This window comes from Panthera uncia, chromosome D2 (assembly GCF_023721935.1).
Source record: "Panthera uncia isolate 11264 chromosome D2, Puncia_PCG_1.0, whole genome shotgun sequence".
NCBI lineage: Eukaryota > Metazoa > Chordata > Mammalia > Carnivora > Felidae > Panthera > Panthera uncia.
In genome coordinates this window covers 69,700,048-69,727,599 of record NC_064818.1, presented here as the reverse complement: position 1 = coordinate 69,727,599, position 27,552 = coordinate 69,700,048, and the positions used below count along the sequence as shown (strand labels likewise).

The window sequence follows — 27,552 nt, the reverse complement described above, 5'->3', positions numbered from 1 at the left end:
AAAAAACAAATAATCCAGTGAAGAAATGGGCAAAAGACATGAATAGACACTTCTCCAAGGAAGACCTCCAGATGGCCAACCAACACATGAAAAAACGCTCAACATGACTCATCATCAGGGAAATACAAATCAAAACCACAATGAGATACCACCTTACACCTGTCAGAATGGCTAACATTAACAACTCAGGCAACAACAGATGTTGGTGAGGATGCAGAGAAAGAGGATCTCTTTTGCATTGTTGGTGGCAATGTAAGTTGGTGCAGCCACTCTGGAAAACAGTATGGAGGTTCCTCGAAAAACTAAAAATAGAACCACCCGACAACCCACCAATTGCACTACTAGGCATTTATCTATGGGATACAGGTGTGCTGTTTCGAAGGGACACATGCACCCCCATGTTTATAGCAGCACTATCAACAATAGCCAAAGTATGGAAAGAGCCCAAATGTCCATCGGTGGATGAATGGATAAAGAAGAGGTGGTATATATATACAATGGAGTATATATACTCCAACAACAGAGTATTACTCGACAATCAAAAAGAATGAAACCTTGCCATTTGCAACTATGTGGATAGAACTGGAGGGTATTATGCTAAGTGAAATTAGTCAGAGAAAGACAAAAATCATGTGACTTCACTCATGTAAGGACTTTAAGAGACAAAACAGATGAACATAAGGTAAGGGGAGCAAAAATAATATAAAAACAGGGAGGGGGACAAAACAGAAGAGACTCATAAATATGAAGAACAAACTGAGGGTTACTAGAGGAGTTGTGGGAGGGGGGATGGGCTAAATGGGTAAGGGGCATTAAGGAATCCCCTGAAATCAATGTTTCACTATATGCTAACTAATTTGGATGTAAATTTTTAAAAATTAAAAAATAAAATTAAAAAATAAATAAATAAAAATTAAAAAAGTTTGAGGAAGGAAATTAAAGATGGCCCAAATAAATGGAAGGATAGCCTGTTTTCATGAATTGGAAAAAAAATATTGTTAAGATAGCCATACTTTCCAAATTGGTCTACAAATTCATCTCACTCCCTATAAAAATCCCAGCTGGAGTTTTTGTTTTGTTTTGTTTAAAATTGACAGACTGATCTTAAAATTCATATGGAAATTCAAGGAACCATAATAGCCAATTGAAAGAAAAGGAAATTCAAATAAAGGAAAGAATACTCTTTCAAATAGTGCTGGGACAAGTGGACATCTACAAGGAGAAAAAAAAAGCTCCTCTCTCACAATATAGACAATAATTAACTCAGAATGGATAAAAGGCCTAAATGTAAGAACTCAAATATAAAACTCTTAGAAGAAAACACAGAAGTAATTATTCCTGGAGTTGGGTTAGACAACAGATTCTTAGACATGACACCAAAAGTGTAAGTGACAAAATACACAATAAACTGGATGTCATGAAAATTAAAAAATTTTTGAGTTTCAAAGGACACTGTAAACTAAGTGAAAAATAACACACATAATGGGAGAAATATTTTCAATTCACATATTTAATAAAGGACTTACATCTAGAAAATATAAAGCCTTCCTAACACAAAGTAAGTAATGGGAAAGGATCCTAATAGTCATTTCTCCAAGAGAGAAATGTAAATAGCCAATGAGCACATGAAAAGATGCTCAATATGAATAGCTATTATAGCAACACAAATCAAAACTACAATGAGATACTACTGCCCACAAGAGTGGCAGTAATCAAAATGCTTGACAATAACAAGTGTTGACAAGGATGCGGAGAAACTGGAATCCTCATACACTTCTGATGGGAATGTAAAACGGTGCACCCACTTTGGAAAACAGTCTGGCAGTTCCTCAAAAGTTTAAACATAGAGTAACTATAGAGCTTGCAAATCCACTCCTAGATATATACCCAAAAGAAATGAAAAACCTCTCCACAAAAACTTGTACATAAATGTTCACAGAAGTATTCTTAACAATAGCTAAAAAGCAGAAACAACCCAAATTTCCAACAGCTGATATATATACATAAATAAAATGTGGTATATCCATACAATGGAAAATATTTTGACAAAGAAAAGGAGTTAAATACTGATTCATGTTACCTTATGAATAAACCTTGAGATCATGCTTTTTCTTATGCTTAAAGAAGTCCATTATAAAAAAAAAACTCACACACACATTTTGTGTCATCTCATTTATAGGCCCAGAAGACAAATTTATAGAAACAGAAAGAAGAATAGTGCTTACCTAAAGCTGTGATTTTGAGGGGAAATGAGGAGTCACTGATAATACGTATAGGGTTTCCTTTTGCAGGTATAAAATGGTTCTAAAATTGTGATGATTGGTCAACTCAGTGAATACACTAAAAGCCACTGAATTGTATACTTTATTTTTTTATGTTTATTTATTTAATTTGAAAGAGGGAGAGAGAGAGAGAGAGCATGAGCAGGGTGAGGACCAGAGAGGAGAGAGAGAATCCCAAGCAGGCTCTGCACTGTCAGTGCAGAGCCCAACATGGGGCTCAATCCCATGAAATCATGACCTAAGCTGAAATCATGAGTCAGACACTCAACTGACTGAGCCACCCAGGTGCCCCCAAACCATTGAACTGTTTACTTTAAATGGGTGGATTTTATGGTATATGAATTACATCTCACTAAGGCTATATTAAAAGAAAATATTGAGGTTTTGTAATAAGTTACCATAGATGGCTTCACCTAGAAATTTTGACTCCCATTCTCTCCTAAGCCTTTCTGGTTACAAAAGACATCTATAGATTTAAAATTATACCACTGTCAAATATAGAGGATTTTAAAGTTGAATGTTTTAAACAAATAGAGCATATTTTCCTTTTAAAAACTAGTGGTCTATCATTGCTTTTTACAAAATAAATACTATATAGTAAATAATAAAGGAAATACATGGATCAAGGAAAAAATATTCAGCTACCATAGAGAAACTTAAGCTGAAAATAGTTTTAATGTAATGATTAAGCAAATAGGATTTATCCACATATGCAAGGATGATTAAATATTTGAAGGTCAAGTGATGTAATCTATCCCATCAGTAGGATAAAGAATAACAATCCTTTGTTCATATCAACAGATACAGAAAAATAATTTGACGAAATCCAATATCGATTCATGATAAAAACTCTCAGCAAACTAAGAATAGAGGGGAATTTCCTCATCTTGATAGAGAACATCTACAAAAAAAATCATTCTTAATGGTGAGAAACTAGATTCTTTCCTTCTAAGAAAAGTAACAAGGCAAAACCACCCCTATTCAACACTACACTGAAAGTTCTAGCCAATGCAATATGATAAGAAAAGGAAATTAAAGATATACAAAATGGAAACAAATAAGACAGTCTGCTCACTGGTGACATAATTATCTATGTAGAAAATCCCAAAGAATCAACAACAAAATTCCTGGTATAGCAAGGCTGAGGATACAAAGTTAATAAATCAAAATCCATTACTTTCTTATATACCAGCAATGAACAATGAATACTTGATATTAAAGACACACATTATTCATATTAGCACCAAAAAAATAAAATAGGTATAAATCTAACAAAATATATATATATAGCTATATGAGAAAAATTACAAAATTCCAATGAAAGAAATCAGAGTTATCTTTTGATCTAGGTTTCTCATTGTCAGAAGGGATCTACAAATATGAAAGAGAGGAAAGCAAGAATAATGTGATGTTGTACAGCATCATTATGCAATTTAGACAGACAGATGCATAGAGATACAGATGTACACATATATCTATAAATAAGATACAAATATGTACATTTGCATATTTCCTGGCTCTATCTTCTGAGATGATCTGTAAATACATCAAAAAGCAATAAACAAGCCAGTGCCCTAATGTTGGTTTCTAAACAATATTCTTCACTAAAAAATGTGGATTCCTTGAGGAAATTACTTATTCCAGCAAGGAATTAACAAGACATGCATGGAATTTTTTGGCATGTGTGCCAGAAAGTGGATGAGTGCACAAAGAACAATGGGGACATGTCTAAAGGGGGACAGTAGCCACACTAAAAGAAGCTCATACAGCCCAAATCTGGGACAGTTTGAGCAACAAAATAGAGAAGAAGAGCAATAGATTATAAAACATTGGATAAAATAAAAATTGGTCAATTCATACAATTCTTTAGGTGAAGAAAAAATCAGGGGGAATTTAGAAGGAATAATAAAACAAGATATCACCATTCAGTAACCATGATAGTAATAACTTTCACACATGAATGTTCAGTGGATGCTAAAATTATTAGGTAAAAGTTTTTAATAAAAAACAGAATACTTACATAATCTAAAAGTATCTCTCCTCAGGTGTTTATTAATTTATAAAGGAAAAACTGTGTCTTTACAGTTGAGAAAACTGGAACCATTTTAACCACTTTAACCAATATATAAAATTACCCTCTACAGGAATGTTCATAGCAGCCTCATTCATGATATCCTAAAGTGAAAACAACCCAAATGTACATCAACTCATGAGTGGATAAACAATATGTGCTATATTCATGCAATGAAATATTATTCAGCTATACAAAACAGTGCAGTATTCAAACATATCACAGCATGGAGGAACTCTGAAAACATTATGCAAAGTAAAATAAACCAGACACAAAAAGCCACATATTGTATATTACCTTTATATGAATATCACAAATAGGCCAATCTAGAGACAGAAAGTAGATCAATGGTTTCTAAGAGATGAAAAGAGAGTGTTTAGGGAGGTATGTGATTTCTTCTGAGATGACAGAAATACTCTGGTATTAGTAATGATGGTTGTAAAACATGAATACACCAAAAACCCTTAATTGTACATTTTTAAAATGGTTAAAATGGAAAATTTTATGGTATACAAATTATATCTCAATAAAAATTATTTTTCAAAAAAAACCTTAGAATGACACATTTTGGTGCCTGAAACTAATCCTAAGGAATCATCCCAAATTGGGTACATTCTTCAAAATAAAGACTGAAATTGTCCCAGATTTAAAAAGACTACAAAGGCATTACAACTAAACTCTGTGTTGGATATTGGATATGATCCTAAGTCAGGAAACGATACCCAAACCTGGCAAAAAAGAACATCAAAATCTAAAAAGGACAGTATAGGAAGGGAAAACCACAGACAATTTCACATATGAACATAAATGCAAAATTTATTAAGAAAGCAAATTCAGCAATAACAAAGTGCTATCTTTTTAATAAAAGATAATAGGTCAATTAGAAATGTTAAATAAAATCTACAAGTTAGATTAGTAAATTCCATTAATTTTATTTCCTTGTTTTTCAAGGAATGTCCTTGTTTTTCAGTAAATACATATAAAAATATTTAGGTTTAAAGTGGCATCATGTCAGCAACTCACTCTTAGTTAAGAAAAAATAATAAATGATAGATAAATAGATGGATAGGTAGATAGTTGTAGACAGTGGTTAAAAATAATTAAAAGAAACATAATTACAGATGCTGCTGATATTAGAGAGTCTAAGAGAACATAATGAACACCATTATAACAATTTAACTGAAGACACTGATTTCTTGGATTAATTCCTGAAAATATATGTCATCAAAACATATTCAAGAATAAAAACTTATTCAAGAATAAAAATACCATCTAAATAGGTTTATAACCATTACATATACTGAATTTTGTAGTTAAAATTATATGCGCAAAATTGTTTTTGAACACTTGACTTATAGATTATTACCATAAAATATTAAGGAAAAAATAGTTCCAGCCTTATAAATACTGTTTCAAAGTATTAAAAGGAACACTAATCAAATCATTTTACAAGCCCCACATAACCTTACCACAAAGAGCTGACAAGAATATTCAAGAAAACCACAAGCTAATCTCGCATATTAACATCAATAAAAAAATACTTATCAACATATTAGCAAACCAAAAAACAAGTAACACATTTTGACTAAATGAGAACCCAAATTTGGGGCTAATTTTAGGATAATAATAACATAATTAAAATAACTTCCCACAGTAAATTATTTAGTAGAAAAATCAGATAATCATCCCAAAAAAATACCTTTGATAAATATCCATCCCTTCATGACAAAATAAACCCTTAGCAAACCAGAAAAAAAAAGGGATCGTTCTTAAAAACATCTACAAAACCCACAGTGAACATCATCCTTACTGAGAAACACCGAAAGTATTTCATCAAAGCTCAGAACTAATATTGGATGCTTGTTAATTTCTATTCAACACTGAACTAGAGGTTGCTGCTGAAATAAGGTAAGAAAAATAAAAAGCTGTAAGACCCAGAAAGGAAGAAACAAAACTACCATTATTTGTATATGATCTGGTCATTATAAAAAACTAAAAAAATCTATATATAAGTTATTAAAATACAGCAAGTTGTTAGACATAAAAGTAATATAAAAAACTGCATCTCCATATATCAGCCCAAAAAGAAATGAAGAGATAATGTCCTGGTTGAATAGCGCCCCCTCAAAATTCATGTCCACATTGAACCTTGGAATGAGAACTTATTTGGAAATAGGGTCTTTGTAGATGTAATTATCTAAGTAAAATGAGGTCTCACAAGATTAGAGTGGGCCCTAAATTCAATGATTGATGTCCTTATAAGAAGGCCATGTGAAAACACATACACACACAAACAGGAAGAAGGTAATGTGAAGACAGAGGCAGAAATTAGACTGATGAGAGCAGTTACCACTAAAGAACACTTAAGATCGCCCATAGTTACCAGATTCTGGAAAAGGCAAGAAAGGATTCTTCCTCAGAATCTTTGGAGGAAGTGTGGCCCAGCTGGCACCTTGATTTCAGACTTCTAGCCTATAGAATTGTGAGAGGATAAATTTCTGTTGTTGTTAGCCATCAAATTTGTGGTAATTTGTTATGCCAGCCTTAGAAAACTAACAGAGATATCATTTTTAAAAAGTATAAAAAATATCAAACACCTAACAATAATTCTATACAAAAGTTATTACTATTACAGACCATTAAAGGAATGGACTTTTCACTTCTGAGACAACTGAATATCCACATTTTTTAAAAATGGATCACTACCCAGTTGGATTAAAAACTAAATATGAGAGGCAAAACTACAAAATGTTGGTAGGAAATATAGAAAAAATTGAAGTAGGAAAGCATTTGTGAAAGACACAAAATACAACCCATAAAAGAAAAGATTAATCATTTCCATATTAAAATTAAAAGTTCTATTCATCAAACAACATCATAAAAAGAGCAGAATGAAAATCCACCATCTGGGAGAGAACAGGTTTGCAAAGTATACAGATAACAAAGGATTAATAGCAAGAAGAAGGATACACAAAACAACTAAAATGAAAAAATGGGCAGAAGAGTATACGGACAATAAACATGAAAAGATGTTCCACCTTATTAGTAATTAGGGAAATGCAAATTAAAACTAAGTGCGGCATCATGCCATACCCATCATATTGACCAAGTTTGTTTTAAAAATCAAACAACACCAGATTTTGGAGAGACTGTAGAGGACTAGATATTTCCTTTCACGACTAGTGGGAATATAAATTAGTAAAATGATATTGGAGTATAGTTGGGTAAAATCGAATATGATACTGCTTATGACCAAGCATTTATAATACTAAGGAATTAGCTCAGAGAAACCTATATATGAAACAAAAGACTAAATAAGAACATATATAATTGTTCATAATACCAAAACTTGGTATATTCCAAATACCATCCACAGTAGAACAGAAAATATAAAAAGGATCTACATATATCTAGCACTGCGCTTCTAATCTTCCTCTACACCAAACCTACTCCTCCTCCAAAATTCATCATCTCCATTAATGACAACTCCATGCTTGCAGGTTGAGGCCAAAAGCCTAATTCATCTTTCACTTGTTCTCTCTTCCACTCTATTTCCAATCCCTTTGTCTATCCAATCTCTCTTGGCTCTACCTTGAAAATATATTCAGAATCCAACCAGCCCTCAAAACTAGCCTCCTTCATCCCAGATGCTATCACCTATTTCTTAGATTATTCTTAAATTATTCAGTGTTCCCAATTACCACTTGAAGGTCATCATCACTTCACCCAACCCATTCTAAAATTACCCAGTCCAGCTATTCCAAATGATAAGCATATACCCATTTCAGGGTTTTTAAACTAGCTTTCAACTTGTTCCTCAGATTCTGGCATGGTTCCCTCCCTAACCTCTTTCAGGTCTGTACTCACATACGGTCTTTGTGATGTCTTCTCTTACTACCTTATTTAAATTCAGCAACCTAAAACTCCTTATCCTCTTTCATCATGCTTTCTGTTTCCTCCATAGCACTTATTACCATTTAAATACATTTTATTTCCATTTTTATTATCTACTCCCCCCTGTTAAAATACATATCCAACACATTTGATTTTTTTAAAAGGTGTCTGAGGAAAGCATACAATGCTTAACAATAGATGCAAAATTCAAAAGCAGACAAACCAAATGAATGGTTTGCTTGCCAATACATATTTAAAAAAAAAAACACAGTGGAAAGCAAGGAAACAATTAACACAATATTATGAATAATGGTTATTGCTTTCAGGGATAATGAAAGGAATGCTATCATGGTGACACACACGAGGTCTTCTGGGAGTACTGCAATGTCGTCTTAGCTCAGGTAGACAAGATGTTTACTTCATCATTGTTCTAAAACTACCTGTGAATGCTTTCCAATAGTCTTTTGTCCATATGCAGTCTTTCCCAGTTTTTCAAAGAGCACTAGGAAAAAGGTAAGTACTACACATCCCAAAATTACCTTAAAAAGTAGAGCTATAGAGATAAGTATTTCTTCAAATTATCCATATGAGATTTTAACCATATTTTCCAAAATTCCAGATCCCATAACATATCATGATGTTTATAAAAACAATAATCTTTTTTGCCTACATATTTTGTTCATTTCAATAAATCTGCTCTATTACTTCTTTACACATCTGTGTATTTCCATCACCTCCCACATATTCACGAACCATAAAATTTTAAAATATCTGTCTTCCATCTTAAAATTATTCCCAACACAGTACTTGATACAGAGTCAACAATTTTTGTTGAAAAGATTTCAGACACTCATCATGCAGAGAAATAAGCCAGGATGAAGACCACGAATATCATGTTTGTCGGTAGTTACTCACATGTGTTAACTAACAACGTATTTATAAAATTGTCCTGCATCACTTTCCAAAACTTCTGATGGCTAAAATTTTAGACAAATCACAAAAACTCAATAATTTAATAAAATTGCTTTGAATACTTCAATGTAAAAATAACTCCCATTATATCAAATTTAAGAAGCTAAAAGAACTCATTTTATGTAACCAGATGTAGCATCATTATAAAAACACATTTTAAGTAAATGTAATTTCAAAGATTTTTTTAAAGTACAGAATTAATATAGTACCACAGAAGTATTATCATTAGACTCACTACTTAACTTTATAATTTTTCTAGAAGTATAACTGAAATCTGTTTTCTTCCACTTGAAAAAAAATTACTTAGTGGATTGTTACAACTATAAATTGTAAATGATAATGTTTAATATGTCCCTATGTGTTAAAACTTATTGTGCCTTTTCACAGGTTAAAAGAACACAGCAGTAGAGGAAAGCACCTAAATAAAAGTCAAGAAAACCTGAGGCTTCTGCTATCACAAAAAAACCTCCTACTGTAAGCTCTACAAACATGTAAGTGCAAAGAATGTTATGAGATCTCTTATTTAACAAGGCTAAGAAATCAAGACCACAAGGGCTCTAGTACCCAAAATCATGACAGCAAAGTTGAAATCTCTTAAATGATAATACCAATTAATAAAACACCCTAACACTATAAAAGGAGTCTTTTTTGAGAAATGGGAATTCCTATAAATACAGGATGCTTGTTCTCTTATCCTTTAAATGTAAAAAAAAAAAAAAAAAAAGGATTCAACTAGTCCTGAAGTAGGTGGGTAGCAGCAATGGCCTTGGGTGTCTCTGAACTTTTATGTCTCAATCCTTTTCTAACAATGGCAAAATAATGTATTTTGGTAACTATACATTAAAACTCACCCTTCTTTCATTATTACAAATTATCATAAACCATTAGATTATAATAGTAAACCTGTGAGGTCAAATCACAGATTTCTATTTTTTAAATAAACTTTTATTAAGCACAATATATATATATATCATACATATTATATTACACAAATTGTAAGGATATAGTTCAATGACTTATCACAAAGTGAACACATACATGTAACCACTTTAGAAGCTTCCCTGTTGCTCATCCCAATCACTACTCCATTCTGCTTAGCCTAGACAAGACAATCCCTATCGTAACTTCTAAAACCATAGATTAGTATTTCCTGGTGCTAAACTTCACTTAAATGGAAACATATCATATTCTTTTGATTCTGACTTCTTTTGGTCAACATTATTTTGGTGAGATACAACTGCATGGATGCACAGAGATGATTCTTTCATTTTCATTATTGCATAGCATTCCATTGTAAGAATATATCTTCTCCATTGGAAATGATGACAGATAGTTCACTCGTTTCCGATTATTGATTATTACAAATAATGCTGTCATGAGTATCCTATATGACTATAGTGCAAACACATATGCATTTGTCAGATATATAACTAGAATAACTATTTCAACAGATTCATACATTCTATACATGAGTGTGAGTGTATTGAAATTTAGCATAAACTGTCAAAAGTTAGTGCCTCTACCAGTTTCGACACACTTGATATTAGCAGTTTTATAAATTTTAGCCACTTAAGCGGATATGGGGTGGTACTTCAATGTTGTCTTGAATTGTTCTAGTGACTAATAAGGTTGAGCAAAATATGTATTTTGGCCATTTGAATATCCATTTTCGTGAAGTACCCCTTCAAGACTCTTACACATTTTCTATTATCTGAAATTTTATTGATTCTTAGTACTTATCTATTTCTCTGACTTCTCTTTCAAGGAGCCAGTCCTTTTTGTTTGGCTTTATGTGTTGCAAATACCTCCCCCAATGCAACCTGACCTTTCACCTTATTTTTAGATATTTTTAGATGTATATAGTTCAGTTTATCATTTCTCATTAACAGTATCTAATTGTATCTTAAAAGTCTTTTTTGTCAATGATATAAAGATATTTGCCCGTGTCATCTTCTATAATCCTTACCACTTTACCTTCCATATTTATATCTACCACTGATGTCAAACTGATTTTTGTGTCTGGTATAAAGTAGGGCCTGTTACTCATTTTTTCAATTGTATATCTTATTGGCCCACAATAATTTATCACAAAAACATCTCTGTAGTTCAACTTTCTTATAAATTAAATGTCCATAAATGTGTAGGTCTGTCTGTGGAATTCCTACTTGCCACATCGGTCTACTTCTTTATCTTTGCAACAACATTTAAATACTATAGCTTCAAAATCAAGAGATTTGGTAGAGAAGTCTTCTAGCTCTGTCCTTCTTACTTTGTTTCAGCTATGGTGGGTTGTTTGCATTTTCAGATAAATTTTAGAATATGCATGTCTATTTCTAAATATGTGTGTATATATATATATATATATATATATATATGGCTGTAATTTTGTTTGGGATTACATTAAATTTACATATCAATTTGAGAAAACAGACATATCTACAATATTCGATTTTTCAATCAATTATAATATATCCTTTATTTATTTAAGTCTTATATATTTCTCACAATAAGGTTTTATAATTTTTGTGTAAAGTTCCTGAATACATTTCATTGCATTTATTCTGTAGGTGTTAACGCTCTTATGGTAACATAAATTGTACTGCTTTTAAGTTACTGTTTTCAAATAACCAACTTTGTTAATTTTTTTAGCTATACAGATCATCTTCATCACATGTTTCTTTTCTATTTCATTAATTTATATTCTTATCTCGTATTCTCTTCCTTTTTCCTATCTTTATTTACTTTATCCTTCTTTTGGGATTAATCTGTCCTTTTTCAATTTCTCAAGATTATGTTTACAACACCGATTTTCAGGCTTTTAAAAAATATTTTCTAATAAATGCATTTAAAGTTATAAATGTCCCTCTTGGTGACACCATACACATTTTGATCTGTCATCATTCAGTACAAAATATTTTCTAATTTTTAATATAGTTTCTTTAACCAATTAGTTTTAATAAATTTATTAGGGGTTTCTTAGTAACTTTTGTGTTCATTTCAATTACTTTGTAGGGTCTGAATTTTTTTAAATTTGTTGAGACTTACATTAAAACCTGCCATATGGTATATTTTGGAAAATGTTCCATATGTACTTGAAAAACACTGTATATTCTGCAGTCATAAGATAATATGCTCTCAAATATCAAAGAACACAAATTTATTCATTCAGCTGTTGAAATCTTATATATCTTTACTGTTTTTTGTGTTTTTGTTTTTTGTCTCCTTATGCTGAGTTACCAAGGTAAAGGCATTAAAAATATCTCAGTATGACTTGTCCCTTTTATTCTGTCAAATTTTGCTTTAACACAGTATTATAAAGTACATACAATTCACTGTTATATCTTCCAGGTAAATGCCTGATTTAAATTCTTATCTGTCTGATATTAATAAAGCTACATGAACTTTCTTTTGTTTACCAATTGTGTGTCTTTTTTCCATTCTTTTACTTTCAATTTTTCTAAATATTTATATACTTTGTATCTTTTCTATGCAGCATGGGCTAGGTTTTGTTTTATACCAAGTCCAAAAATCCTTACCTTCTGGTTGAAATATTTAGTCTCTCACATTTAGTATAATTTGCAATATTTATTTCCTTACACTTAGTGTAATTACTGACTTGCATTTAGTATAATATATAGAGTTAAATACATCATCCTCTTACTTCCTTTATATGTGTCTCAACTGTACTTTGTTTTTTTCCATTCTTTTTTTGTCTTCTTCCAAATCCAGTAACTAGTATTCTCATTTTCCCTTCTATTAGTTTGTTAGATATGAAGTTTTACTTTTATTTTTGTTAATGATTACAATATAAATCTTTAGTTATTGTCTACTATAAATTAGTTCTTTTATCCATTCCCACTTATTACAAAAACCTCAATACTTTGAACACCACTTACCCTTCTCCCTCACTTATGTTTTGTTATTATCATGCATTTAAGTTTTTATATCCATTTAAGCCTCTATTTTGATTATAGTTTAATTTAATGAATAACCACTTCAATTTACTCTTAATTTCTCTATTCCTTCTAGTATCTGGGATCATTTTTCTTCTACTTCAATATCATTTCCTTTATTTAGTATTTCCTTTCTTGCAGGAAAATACTGCCAAGTTCTTTTGATTCTTGTTTTTCTGAAAATATCCTTATTTTGCTTTCATTTTTCAAGGAAATTTTACTGGGTGCAAAATTTTAGGCTGATGATTATCTTCTTTCAGCAATTTGAAGACACTGTGTCTTCTAGATTTCATTTTTTGAGTTAAGAAATCAGTTGTCAGTCTTAATATTGTTCCTTTAAAGAGAATATGAGTTTTTTTCCCCTTTGACTGCTTTTAAATTTTTCTCTTTATGTTTGGATTTTCAACAGTTTTACCGTGATATTTCTAAATATAAATTTCTTTATAGCTATTCCCCTTGGTACTCATAGAATTTTTTCTATTTGTGGCTTGATGTTCTTTATCACTTTTGAAAATTCTCAGTCATTAAGACTTTAAATAGTGCTATACATTATTTTCTCTTTTTCTTCCTCTTGACTCCAATTACATACATGTTAGATCATTTCTACAAGTCCCTTAAATTTCCTTCCTTATTTTATTTTTCATTTTTCTCTTTATTTCAGCATGGGTATTTCTTTCCAACCTATCTTCCATTTCATTAATTCCCTCCTCAGCTGTATCTAAGCTGTTGTCAAACCCATCTAAGGAATTCTTCATTCATTTAATATATTATTCATTTCTATAAACCTCATGTGATTCTTTAGTAAAAGTTTCTACTTGTCTCCTAATGTCTTCTACCTTTTATTTTAAAGTTTCTGTCTGAAAACAGCATTATCCTCTAGTTATGATACTAATGGCTGTTTCATATCTTGTCTTTTTCTAAACCTTATCATTTTTTTTTTATTTTGTCAGATATTGCATGTTGTTTTAAGAAATAATTTGAGGCTCTATACAATATTATCTTCCTCAAGAGAGGATTTACTTTTGTTCTGTCAGCTACTTAGTCTCTAGACAGGTCACCATAATCTAATGATTTAAAGTGGACTTATCCACTCTAGTAGGTTTAGAATTTCAGGGACTAAACCAAGTCTTTAAGTATGTAGTAGAGCCCATCTTCCTTAGCACATTTGGAAATCCAATTTTGATCCTCCATATTAATTGGCAAAAGCTCTGCTCAGTTTCTTAGACAGCTTTCTAAAGAGACAATAGATGCACAAAATCCCAATCTTACCTCCCTTGACATAGATGTTGACCCACAAATTCTCACTGCCTTGATAATTCTCAGATGCCTAAAAAGATGTAATTCCTAATTTTTCTCAGTGGAAATAATATTCCAAAATAATCCATTTCACCAATGAAAAAGAACTCCAAACACACATTTACCATCACTTCAACAAAGCAGCCTATCTACTAAACCATATCCACTAAAAAATGACACCAGTTCTGGGTGATAAAAACTTAAAATCAATCTGTACAATGCACATATTTGCTCTCACATATATATACTAAAGTATGTATCAGGCTTATTCATCAATGATATAATTTAAAAAATGTTTTAGATATATAATTGACAAATAAACCTGATATATACTTTAATCAATATATGAGGGCAAATTTAAAATTAATCTAACAAGTATCAAAACTTTAAGAATGCTAAAAACATTAAGAATAACAGAAAAATATTTTAGCGCTCACCAATATTTTTTAAAAACAAAGAATAAAAGTAAAACATTAAAGTATTGTGTGTATCTATAATATATTTATAATAAGGTGTTGAAAATAATTTACAAATTATTTTAGTAAATTCTCTTAAAGGTACTCAGTGTTATTTGTGCATATACTAATATTGCCAAGATTGATAATTACATTCTTCCATGTAGAAGTTCATTATGGAAATTTTCAGGAAGGGAAACATGTAAAACTCTGAACAAACTCCATTTGAGTGGTGAGCAACAAGTAACACTCACTTGACTTCATTCAAAGAATAACCATGGCTCACTTTTCTATTTACATCTATTAATATGCTTTGCTGAACATTGCTATAGCCATTATTATTACTGGAAATTATGATGCCTCTTTCTGCAGAAGCAGTTATCTTTTCCTGTTTGGTATGATACAGTAGCTGGAACATATGCAAAAATATGTTAAGCAGATTGATAATGCCTTAATCACTAAATCACAATTCCTCTTGCTATCAGAGCAAAAATACAAAGAGGAAAAGTTGGAAATGTTAAAATAGAAAGTAAAATGCAATGTATAACTTATATAAAAGAAAAAAGTGATTTATTGGTTTTATTATTCATAAAAATATAAAGAATAACAATGTATTGATTAGACAAAAAAATAATAAAAATTAATAAAATAATCCAAAGGAAGTCTTACCTTTTTTTTTTTAATTCCACCTTTCTTTTTCAAAAGAAAAAAATTAGAATATATGTTTGAAAGTGATGGGGGTAGAAAACAAGTCAAAATTTGGTGAAAAATTATATTTCATTCAAATACATATGTAATTTCACGATGAAAGTTTAAATGAATGTGTAGTGTCTAAAAACAACAGAGTCATTTTCCAGGTTTTACAAATGTAAATATTTGAAAACAACAAAAGTCCTATTTTTTTTTCATGTTTATTTATCACTGAGAGAGAAACAGAGCCTGGGGGAGGGGCAGAGAGCGAGGGAGACACAGAACCCAAAGTAGGCTGCAGGCTCCCAGCTGTCAGCACAGATGCTGGGCTCGGACTCAGGAACCATGAGATCATGACCGGAGTCAAAGTTGGATGCTCAACCCGACTGAGCCACCCTGGCGCCCCAAAAATTCTATTTTAAAACTCATATACATAGAAAAAATAATAACTGAAAAATTAATGAACAGTATTTCCAACATAAAGAGAACATTATGGTTATAAATAGACAATATACTAAACAGGAAACTCAAGTGGCAAATGAACACATAAAAAGATGCTTAGTCACTGTAGTAATCTCGGTATGCACAATAAGTATCCATGAGATAGCATTCACATCCATTGCATGTGTAAAAGAAAAATCGTCTCACAATTACCAAATGTTGGTAGTGATATGAAGAAACAGGTACATTCACACCTAGCTGGTGAAAGTATCCATTAACACAGTGACTTGGAGTGCAATTAGACAACATTTGGTAAAGTTGCTGTGAATATGCTCAGACTCAACAATTTCACTTTTAACTATCTATACACACACACACACACACACACACACACACACACACACACACCCTACAGAAACTCTTGCATATCTGCATAATAAAACCAGTATAAGATGTACAATGTAACACTGTTTGTAACAACAATCTACCTAAATGTACAAGCTCTGCATGTCATAGGAAATTAGATGATGAAACTGAAGAAATGCTTTTAAAATTTGCAAATGACATTAAAATATGAATGCAAAGAAGAAAAAAATCACAGGGCAGATATCAAAGCTCAATGTTACATTGGTAAGCAAACTTGCTCATCTGAATTGAACATATCAGTCCTTGTAAGTAATGCATACAGAATTAGCATATCTATGTAATCAGGAAACATTTTAAAGTCAATCGTTTAAAGTGAAAATGACTACATAGAAAATGTGTTATTTCATACCTTTGCTATACAAGAGAATTTCATTAGTTGAAATAAACAGGGAAAAAGAACAAGAATGCTTCCCTGAAAATATTTAATAAACGTTACTACTATACAAATATAAAATGTAACAGTGACAAAGTTTCTCACCATACTTTTACCCAATCTACTCACCAAGTCTTAGTGTTAACTTCATACTTATAAAGATCATCCACCAATCCATATTTATTGCCTGGTAATGCTTTATAGCCTCCGTGAACATAAATGGATTTTGTTATTTCATCATACACACTGGTATGGCCATATCCACCTTGAACAATAGCTCCTTTAGTTTCTGGGACAAGCCACGTGTTTGATGCTGTAAGAGAATGAAGGTAAATCATGAACTTCAAGGAGTATTTAAAAATATAACTACTATATCACCAAACTACCAAGTAAATTCTAATACCACATTTTTATAAGTAAATTAAATATAACCAAATATTCATTTACTCCAAAAACAATTATTAAACATATGCTAGTTACTATGTTAAGCGCTAGAGATCAAAGTTGAGTAAGGCTGGTCTTTCTGTAGAAGAAACTCTGAAATATTGAAAATGCCAAATTTTTGGATGTACAATAGAAAAAGGAAAACTATTCGCACATTTATTTCTGTATTTGTAAATAACCCTGAGAAAAAGACTAACAGTTTATGAAAGCCTACTATGTGACAAGCTCTGAATTAGTCACTGATGTAACAAAAATTTAAAAAGATATGATCCCCACCCTTAAACGATTTTTAGCTATGTAATGGCCTACCATGTCTTGGTTATGAGCCCCACTCTCCCTTCTACAGACTCTTCTGTATTGCTGATGAAAACCTAAACAATAAATTTCCAAGACATCCTTGATAGCTGTATTAACTGATAGGTTCCACCAAGGGGCGTACTGGTGAGAGATTAGAAGGCAAAAATAACAAAGACATTCTGCCTTCATCCGTAGCAGCAGGAACACACAGATGACTAGAGAGGATAACAGCAGTGGTGACTTTATAGCCATAGCAGCAGGGGTAGTTCCTGCTCAAGGGCAGCGGTGACGCCTAGAGTAGCTTAGTGACAAATGTGGTAGGTATGTAGCAGCTTCCAGATTTTGGATGATCCCGCTCCCTTTGGTGTCTCTAATACTCTTGTAATTAACTCACCGTATTAAATCCCATTCTGCTTGCTATATCTAAAAGCACTTATTTCTAACTGCAAATTCACTGATGCAAGCATCAATCATATATACAAGGCATGCTTTTAAGAATATGCAGATAAACAAAACACAGATCCTTGGCCTTAGATAATTTTAGATTACAAAGAGCAACTATATAGAAATCTGTCATTGGTCTTTAGGTATTCACCCAGACCACACTTCTATCTTCCCTCTAACTGGCCATCTAAACTTTGGCATTGTAGGGGCGCCTGAGTGGCTCTGTCGGATAAGCTTCTGACTTCAGCTCAGGTCATGATCTCGCAGTTCACGCGTTCGAGCCCCACATCCGGCTCTGTGCTGACAGTCAGAGCTTGGAGCATCCTTTGGATTCTGTGACTCCTTCTCTCTGCCCCTCCCTGACTCACATTCTAACTCTCTCTCTCTCTCAAAAGTAAATAAACATTAAAAAAAAATTTTTTGTAACTTTGGCACTGTAGACAGCTCAACTGAAAATACTCAAATCAAGTAATATAAAATAAAGATGATCTTAAAAATCACTTACTTTTACATAATTCTAAGGTAGTGAAGAAAGTGATACTTCAATGGTCATAAAATTTAGAAATATCAAAAAGGAGTCACTAAGCCCATTTTAATTGATAAAACAAAACACATAAAAAAAATCAGAGTATATTTGTAACTAATGAGTATTACATTTTGGAGGTAATTTCAAAAATATGACATTAATAATAACTTATCAAAAATAACTTGAAAAATACTCTTTAACCACTATTAAAGCTCTACTCCTACAGTCCAATTGAAGGTTTCCATATTTTTATTCATTCTCTTTTTAATAAAGATAAACATTCTTCTTACCAAAAAATAATGTAGAAATAGAGGTCTTTAATGTAAAAGTGAATATGACCTTCTCTCCCAGCCTACTATCTAGAGATATTTTTCACAATTTGTTATGTTCAGACCACTTTCAGACTGTAATTCTAAATATTTTATTACACACATACAAAACACATTTAAATTACAAATATGTGTATACAGACCTATAAATACTTGTACCAAAAAAATCATGCTATTTTACAACTATTTTTTCAACTATTTTTTCACTTAAAGCAACTGGCGCAATTCTTCTATGACCCATTTATTATTTTTCAACAGTTAAATTCCACTCTATTAATGATACATAACTTATTTAAATAACTCTACACTATGACCCATTTGGGTTTCAATTTGTTCCTAGAAACAATAATGCAACAAACAACCCTGCAATCAACTGGAGCATCGTTATCTAATAAAACACATACTGTGTCTCAAGAAGTACCTCATTATTTCATGTAATAATAACCCTTTGAAAGGTTTATTATTGCTTTCTCTTCTTTACAGCTGAGGAATTTTAGAGTTAGAAAAACTAAGTACCACACCCCACTAAGTACAACAAGCAGACTCTGGAAACAGTGCACAAGACAACCAAAGGAGAAATCTGAAAAGTGTAAAGGTAGACTGGTTAGGGACTCCAGGACTAGAAGACAAGTGTCTCCTCACCCGTCAACAGAAGAAGGCTATGCAGGCCCCACATTTCTCAATTCCCCAACCTAGCAATAAAAAGGTGACTCAGGTCTCAAAAATAAATAAACGTTAAAAAAAAATTAAAAAAAAAAATAAGCAAACAGAGAAAGAGTTCCTTTTCCCCACCAGATCGAGACTGGAAAGGGAAATCCCACAAGACCTGAAGGATAAACCTAAACAGAGTGACTGCCTGCTAAAACAGAAAGAAGATTTAAATGGGACCCAAAGACTCCCAATAGCAAAATATCCAGGATACAATAATAAAAAAAAAAATCACTTGTCATACTGAGGACCAATAAAATCACAACTTTAATGAAAAGAAAACAAGTGACAGTAACACTGAGATGTTGAAATTACTTGACACGAATTTTTAAGTAGCCATGATAAAAACATTCCAACAAGCAATACATGTTCTTTTGAAACAAACAACAAATCTCAGCAGAAAGAAAGAATAGAAAGAATAGAAAGAATAGAAAGAAAGAAAGAAAGAAAGAAGAAAGAAAGAAAGAAAGAAAGAAAGAAAGAAAGAAAGAAAAAAGAAAGGAAAGAAACTTAAGGAAAAAAAGAAAAATGCAGTAACAAACAGAAACTCTATGTACAGGCTCAATATTAAAGTGGAGCTAACAGAAGACAGGGGATCCGTAAATTTGAGGACAAATCAATGAAACAAATCTGAATAAAAGAGAAAATCAACTGAAAAAAAGTTAAAATCTCAGAAACATTTTTGGAACAATAACAATTGATTCAACATTCACATCACTGGAATCCCAAAAGAGGAAAAGAGAACATAACTGAAAGAGTATTTGAAGAAACAATAACCAAAAACATCTAAATTTTGTACGAGACATGAACGTACAGATTCAAGAACCTTAGAGACGTCCAAATAAACAGAAGAAACCCACACCACGGCACATCATAAGAAAACTTATAAAAACTAAAGATGAAGACAAAAAGATCTTGAAAGCAGCCAGAGAGAAATGACACATTACTTACAGGGGTACATCAATGAGAATAACTCTGGATTTTTCATCTGAAACTATAAAGGCCTGAAGGGAGCAGCACATTTTTCAAATGCTGAAAAATAAGAACTGTCAGGCATGAATTCTATTCCAGCAAAATGATCCTTCAGGAATTAAATGGAAAAAAAATACTCTATGAAAAGAAAGAAAACTAAAAATTGTTGAAATGCGGCCCTCTCCTTAAAGGATGGTTAAAGGAAAAATTTTTAAACAGGAATGAAATAATAAAAGAAGGAATGTCAGAGCATCAGGAAAGAAAAATAGAGCAGAAATATGATTACACACAATAGACTATGCTTCTCCTCTACAAGGTTTATAAATCATGCCTGATAAAGGAAAAAAATATAATATCATCTAATATGAAAGGCAATGATGCTTAAAAGTGGAGAAGGTAAGGGGATGTGAAAGCAAACAAGGTTTCCACACTTCAAGTGAAGTGGTAAAATGTTGATACTGGTACTAGACTCTGATAAGTCACATATGCATTGTTTAACACCCAGATCAACCCCTAAGAAAACTACACAAAGAAATACATTCAAGAATACTATAAGTAAATCAAGGGGGCACCTGGGTGGCTCAGTTGGTTAAGCTTCCGACTCTTGATCTCGGCTCAGGTCATGATCTCATGGTTCGTGGGATAGAGCCCTGCGTCAGGCTCTATGCTAACAACACAGAGCCTGCTTGGGATTCTCTCTCTCCCTCTCTCTCTCTCTCTGCCCCTCCCCCACTCATGCTTGCTCACTCGCTCTGTCTCAAAATACATAAATTAACTTCAAAAAAAAGAATACTATAGGGGCGCCTGGGTGGCTCAGTCGGTTAAGCGTCCGACTTCAGCTCAGGTCACGATCTCGTGGTCCGCGGGTTCGAGCCCCGCATCGGGCTCTGGGCTGATGGCTCAGAGCCTGGAGCCTGCTTCCGATTCTGTGTTTCCCTCTATCTCTGCCCCTCCCCCGTTCATGCTGTGTCTCTCTCTGAAAAATAAATAAACGTTAAAAAAAAATTAAAAAAAAAAGAATACTATAAATAAATCAAGATGGAATTCTAAAAATTTTTCAAGTAATCCATTAGAAACAAGAGAAACAGAAGCATAAGAAACAGCAGAGAGAAAATAAACAATAACACAGACCGAGGCACTAATGTATCAAAATTACTTTAAATGTAAATGATCCATTTACATAAAATCCTAGAAGTAACCTAATTATAGAAATGGAGGACAGATGAGTGATTATCAAGGGTTAGAGACGGGAAGGGAGTGGGGGTGGAAGAGTTGTGGGTATGGCTTAAAAGGGCAATGTGAGGGGCACTTGGGTGACTCAGCTGAGTGACCCACTCTCAATTTTGGTTCAGGTCATGATCCCAGGGTTGGCACTGAGCCCCTCCTAGCTGAATATGGAGCCTGCCTGGGATTCTCTCTCTCTCCCTCTCCCCCAACCTCCTCTGCTCATACGCGCTCTCTATATAAAATAAAAAATAAAATTAAAAGCGCAATGTGAAGGAGTCTTGTGTGATATAGCTATTCTACACCTTGACTGCAGTGGTGGATACGTGAAACAATGTACAATAAGACTGCACAGAACGAAACCCATACCCACACAGGCGCACACAAATAAATACAAATGAAACAGGAAATCTGGAATAAGATCAGTGAATTGTATCAGTGTCAATATTCAGTTTGCAATATTGTAATACATTTTTTAAAATGTTCCCACTTTGGAAAACTCAATGAAGGGTACATTGGATCACTCTTGTAAGTGTATGTGAATCTACAGTGATCTCAAAATAAAAAGTTTAATTTAAAAATGTATATTCCCCTTATGAGTAACGGGAAGTTCATCATGAAATACAGTATTTCACTCAACTACTTGTTAAACACTTTTTTAAAAAATTAAAAGTGTGGAGCGCCTGGTTCAGTCGGTTAAGCGTCTGACTTCGGCTCAGGTCATGATCTTGCAGTTATTGGGTTCAAGCCCCCTGTCAGGCTCTGTGCTGACAGCTCGGAACCTGGAACCTACTTCAGATCCTGTATCTCCCCCTCTCTCTCTGCCCCTCTCCCACTCACGCTCTGTTTCTGTCTCAAAAATGAATAAACATAAAATAAGTTTTTAAAAAAATTAATAGTGTAACACCTATGATACAGGTCTAACACCAAAATCTGTATTCTAAATATTACGGCAGTTTTTCTCAAGGTTTGGTCACTAGCAATTCAATTAAGGAACCTACAGGTGGTACGGTAGTTTCAAATGAAAAATTAAGGAAATAATTTTTTCTTGTACTCGAAATGTAAAATTAACTATGATTCACATTTTCATTATATTTGTATTATTTTTGCATTTGGAAATGTGCACATACTCAGGGAACCAATTTTTCTTAGTAAACATTCCAAGTAAAAATATTGGTCATCTCAGAAAAAGTATTTTCTTATCATTTGTATGTTATTATTTGTATATGCATGAATTTTGCTTTTAACTTAGTAATGTGCTCCACCATATTCCCAATTTATAAAGAGTAGTTCATTAAAGAGAAAAGATAATGATGAAAACAGGTATGTGAATAAATGAAATAACTCCTAATAATACTATAAATGCCAGAAGCAAAAATGAATTTGTAGGTGAGGTAGCTACACATAGAGAAGGCTGAAGAAATCTGCAGAAAGATTCGCTCAAATCCTAAATTGAGTACTGATCTGCATATGCATAAAAGAAAACTACTTAAAGCCCATGTAAAGAACAACAACAACAACAAAAGACTAGCAGGCTGAATAACTCTTGGGTTCTCACACAGGGCTGGGAACAGTTGTGTTAGCAGACAGAAGAAAGACCTCACACAACAGGAGGCCTTAGGTAGAGTACAAAAAGGGCTGTAATACTGGAATAAGTTAGTCGTAAACTCAAAGTTGCTCTGGGTCCTAACAAACCTCAGAAGCAATCCCCCAAAATGCCTATACTATCCCAGATAACTGCATGTGAGTACAAAATCCAACATTCTTTCAAGCCACAACAAAATCCAGCAGCCAACGTGATAAAAATATACCATGTTTGGAATACATTTTAAAATTAACAAGCATACAGGGCAAAGAAAATATGACCCACAATGAGAAGGAAAATCAGTCAATAGAAGGTGACCCAGAAATAGCACAGAAGATAAAATCAGCAGAAACGAATGTTTTAAAAGCCATTGTAAATACATTCAAATATGTTCAGTAATGTTACAGAAAACATGAACATGGTAAGAAAGAAATGGTAGATAAAAAAAGACTCAAACAGAACTCCTGAAAATGGAAAAGATAATATCTGAATGAAAAATACATTGAGTAGAATTAACACAAGATTTGACGCTTTAGGAGAAAAGAACAGTGAACTTAAGATACAGAAACAAGAGCTATCCAAAATGAAACAACATGAACAAACAAAACATCCTAAAAAACAATGAACAGACTATCAGGGACCTTCTGAAAATATTAAAGAAGTCTAATCTAAGTGCAATAAGAGTTCCAGAAACGTGGTAGGTGGTGGGTGGACAGAAATAAAATTTAAATAAGTAATTTCTCAAATTCAGTTAAATCCATAAATCCACAAAACCAAGAACATTAATGAAATACAAACAGAAAGAAAGAAAGAAAGAAAGAAAGAAAGAAAGAAAGAAAGAAAGAAAGAAAAAAAGAAACCTACACCAAGGACTGGCATGAAGTAATATAGATGAACAAGCTAAAGAACAAAAATAAGAATTACAACTGACCTCTTATCAGAAAGAATGCTAAGTCAGAAGACAATCAAACTGCAGATTTTTAAACTAAGAAGGAAAAATAAGACTGTCAATCTAGAATTCTCTACCAAAACCAAAAATAACTATCAAAGTAGAATTCTCTACCCAACAAAATATTTTCCAAAAATGAAACTGAAACAAAACTTTCTCAGACAAAAAAAAAAAAAAAAAAGCAGAAGTGTAACACCACAGACTTGCCCATGATATGACAAAGGAAGTTCTTTAAGCTGGATGACAATAACAGCTAATACCAGACAGAATCTGGATTTACATAGATGAATGCAGAGTGTAGGAAAGCTGGATATGTAGATAAATACAAGACACAATTTCTCATTTCTTGTCTCCCTAAAATGATAACTTACTTACAAAACAAAAAGCACAATTTACTATGCTGTTCATAATATATGAGATATAATATTAGCACAAAGGAAAAGAGGAGAAATGCAGGAAATCCTGAGGTTCTAACACTAAATATGAAATGGAAGAATATTAAAGGTAGAATCTGATAAGCTAAAGACATGTACTTAGACCAATCCCAACAAAAATAAAACAAAAAATGTACAGTTAACAAATTGATAGTCCTACAGATTCAAGAAGTTGAGCAAATCACAAACAAAATTGAAAGAAACCCACACCTAAACACATCACAATTAGGCTGCTGAAAACTGAAGATAAACAAAACACCTCAGAAGAGGTTAAAGAAAAACAAGTTCAAACAACTGTGATTTTTACCCTAAAAAATGACGGAGGCCAGAAAGAAAAGCCCAACACTTTCTAAAGTGCTGACAAATAACTGTAACTCAGAATTCTATGACAGGCAAAACTATCTTTCAGGGATGACTGTGAAATACAGAGATTCTCAGATATAGAAAAAACAGGATAATCCATATCCAGCAGGCCCGCCCTAAAAAAAAATGTTAAAAGAAGCTGTTAACAGAAGACAACTTGGAATGAGGGCAGATAATGTATTACAGGGATCTAAAAATTATAATTGTAAAAATTATGACCAATAACTAAACATTTAAATGTATGAAGCAAAAACTGATAGAACTAAAAAATTAAATAGTTAAATCCACAATCATAAATGGAGATTTCTACATTAGTCTTTCAGTAACTAAGGAAAATTACTAAGACTTGAACAACTCCACCCACCATCACAAAACTGGCATTTATAGAACACCCCGACCACTGCAGCAAAATACACACACATCCTTTTTAATTGACACTTGACATTCACCAAGACGGACCATATTCTCAGCCAGAAGATAAGACTCACAAAAATGTTAATAGCAAAACATACAGTCTCTGACAAGAACTATATTAAACAAAAAATAATGACAAGAAATATACCTGAAAAATCTTCATGTATTTGGATTAAACTAAATACTACTAATCAACCCAAAGAGAAGCCAAAGAAAAAAATCACACAAAAAAAATCAGAAAGCACTTTGGATTAAGTGGAAACAAGAATACTTTTGAAAATATGCAGGATACTGCTTAAGCAGTCAGTCCTTCTCATGGGTGGTTCCTTGACAACAGCAAATGGAATTACCTAGAAACCTTTTAAAAATGGAAGTTTGCTGGCACCAATCCTCACATAATGAATAAGAAAATCAGGGGTTAGGAGAGAGCAATCTATTGTAACAACCATCCAAGTGATTCTTACGTATATTAAAGTTTGAAACTATTGGATAAAAAAGAAATTTATAGCAATAAACACATATATTTAAAAGGAAGAAAAAAGGTCTTTATCAATTCAATGCTCTAATCTTCCACCTTAAAAAGGTAGTAAAACAGAGGGAATAAAACCCAAATAAGAAAAGAAATATAAAAATAAAGCACTAATCAATAAAAATAGAAAACAGGAAAGAAAAGCTACTTCTTTGAAAAGATCAATAAAGTTGTTTAACTTATTAATCTTTAGTCAACCTGACAAGAGAAGACACAAATTATTCATATCAGATATAAGAAAGATATCACTACACAGTTTACAAATATTAAAAAGAATAATAAGAATATAAATTAATGGCTTTATGCAAACAAATTTACCATCTCAATGATATGGACAAACTGCCAAAATAAACTACCAAGGCTCATTCACAAAGAAATGGGTAACTTGAGTATCTCTAACATTAAAGAAAATAAATGTTATAGTCAAAATCTTTCTGACAAAGAAGGCTCATGAGCCAGACAGTTTCACTGGTGAGTTCCATCAAACATTTGAGAAAGAAATAATACCAATTCTACACAAACTCTTATTATAGGAAATAGAATGGAATGAAACACTCCCCAAATCACTATCATTACCCAGACTGCAAAATCAGACAAAGACATTATAAAAACAGAAAACTAGTCCAATATCTCTGATGAGCATAAACATAAAAATCCTTAATATTTTTAGCAAATCAATTCTAGCAATATATGAAAAGGATAATATATTATGACCAATAGGGCTTGCCCACAAATGCAATAGTTGTTTAACATCTGAAAGTCAGTGTTATTCACTATAGTAAGAAATAAAAAAATATATAATAAAAGGACAAATGATCTTCCCAACAGATGCAGAAAAATTATTTGACAAAATTTAACATCATCGATGAAATAGACTCGGCAAACTAGATTTCCTTGACCTGATAAGAAGCATCTAGAAAGCATACCACTAACATAATAATTAAAAGACTGGAACTTTCCCTCCTAAAATAGGAAAAAAGGCAGGATTATCTGCTTCCACTACTCCTACTCAGCACTGTACCAGAGGTACTGCCACTGAAAAAATACAAAGAAAATAAGTAAAAGGTATACAAGTTGAAAAGGAAGAATTTACTAGCATGATTTTAACACATGATTCTCTATGCAGATAATAAAAAAAGCTACCAGGATTAATAAATGTGTCAAGCAAAGTTGCAAAATACCAGTTCAATATGAAAAATCAATTGCTTTTCTATATACTAGCAATCAACAATTATAAGTTGAAATTTTAAATGCCATTTACAGGCAAACATGATAATCACTACACTACACAAATACCTGCAAAATGCCATTTACAATAACATAAAAATATTAAATACTTACATATAAATTTAGCAAACTGTGTGCAACACACTGAAAATCATAATACATTGCTGAAAATGTTAAAGACCTAAATAATACTGAAATACACTGTGTCCATGACTTAGAAGAATACTGTTAGACTCAATTTTCCCCTCTATATG

General features: G+C 32.3%; 1 protein-coding gene across 7 annotated transcripts in view; it reads right to left on the bottom strand.

The window, feature by feature from the left end:
• The window catches only part of ATRNL1 (attractin like 1), a 765,177-nt gene that overhangs the window by 648,553 nt on the left and 89,072 nt on the right, over positions 1 to 27,552 (bottom strand). For all 7 annotated transcript variants that reach the window (XM_049645843.1, XM_049645837.1, XM_049645839.1 and 4 more), the window contains one exon: positions 16,983 to 17,166. In XM_049645843.1, the coding sequence (XP_049501800.1) occupies positions 16,983 to 17,166 (184 nt within the window). The remainder of the gene's footprint in view (positions 1 to 16,982; positions 17,167 to 27,552) is intronic.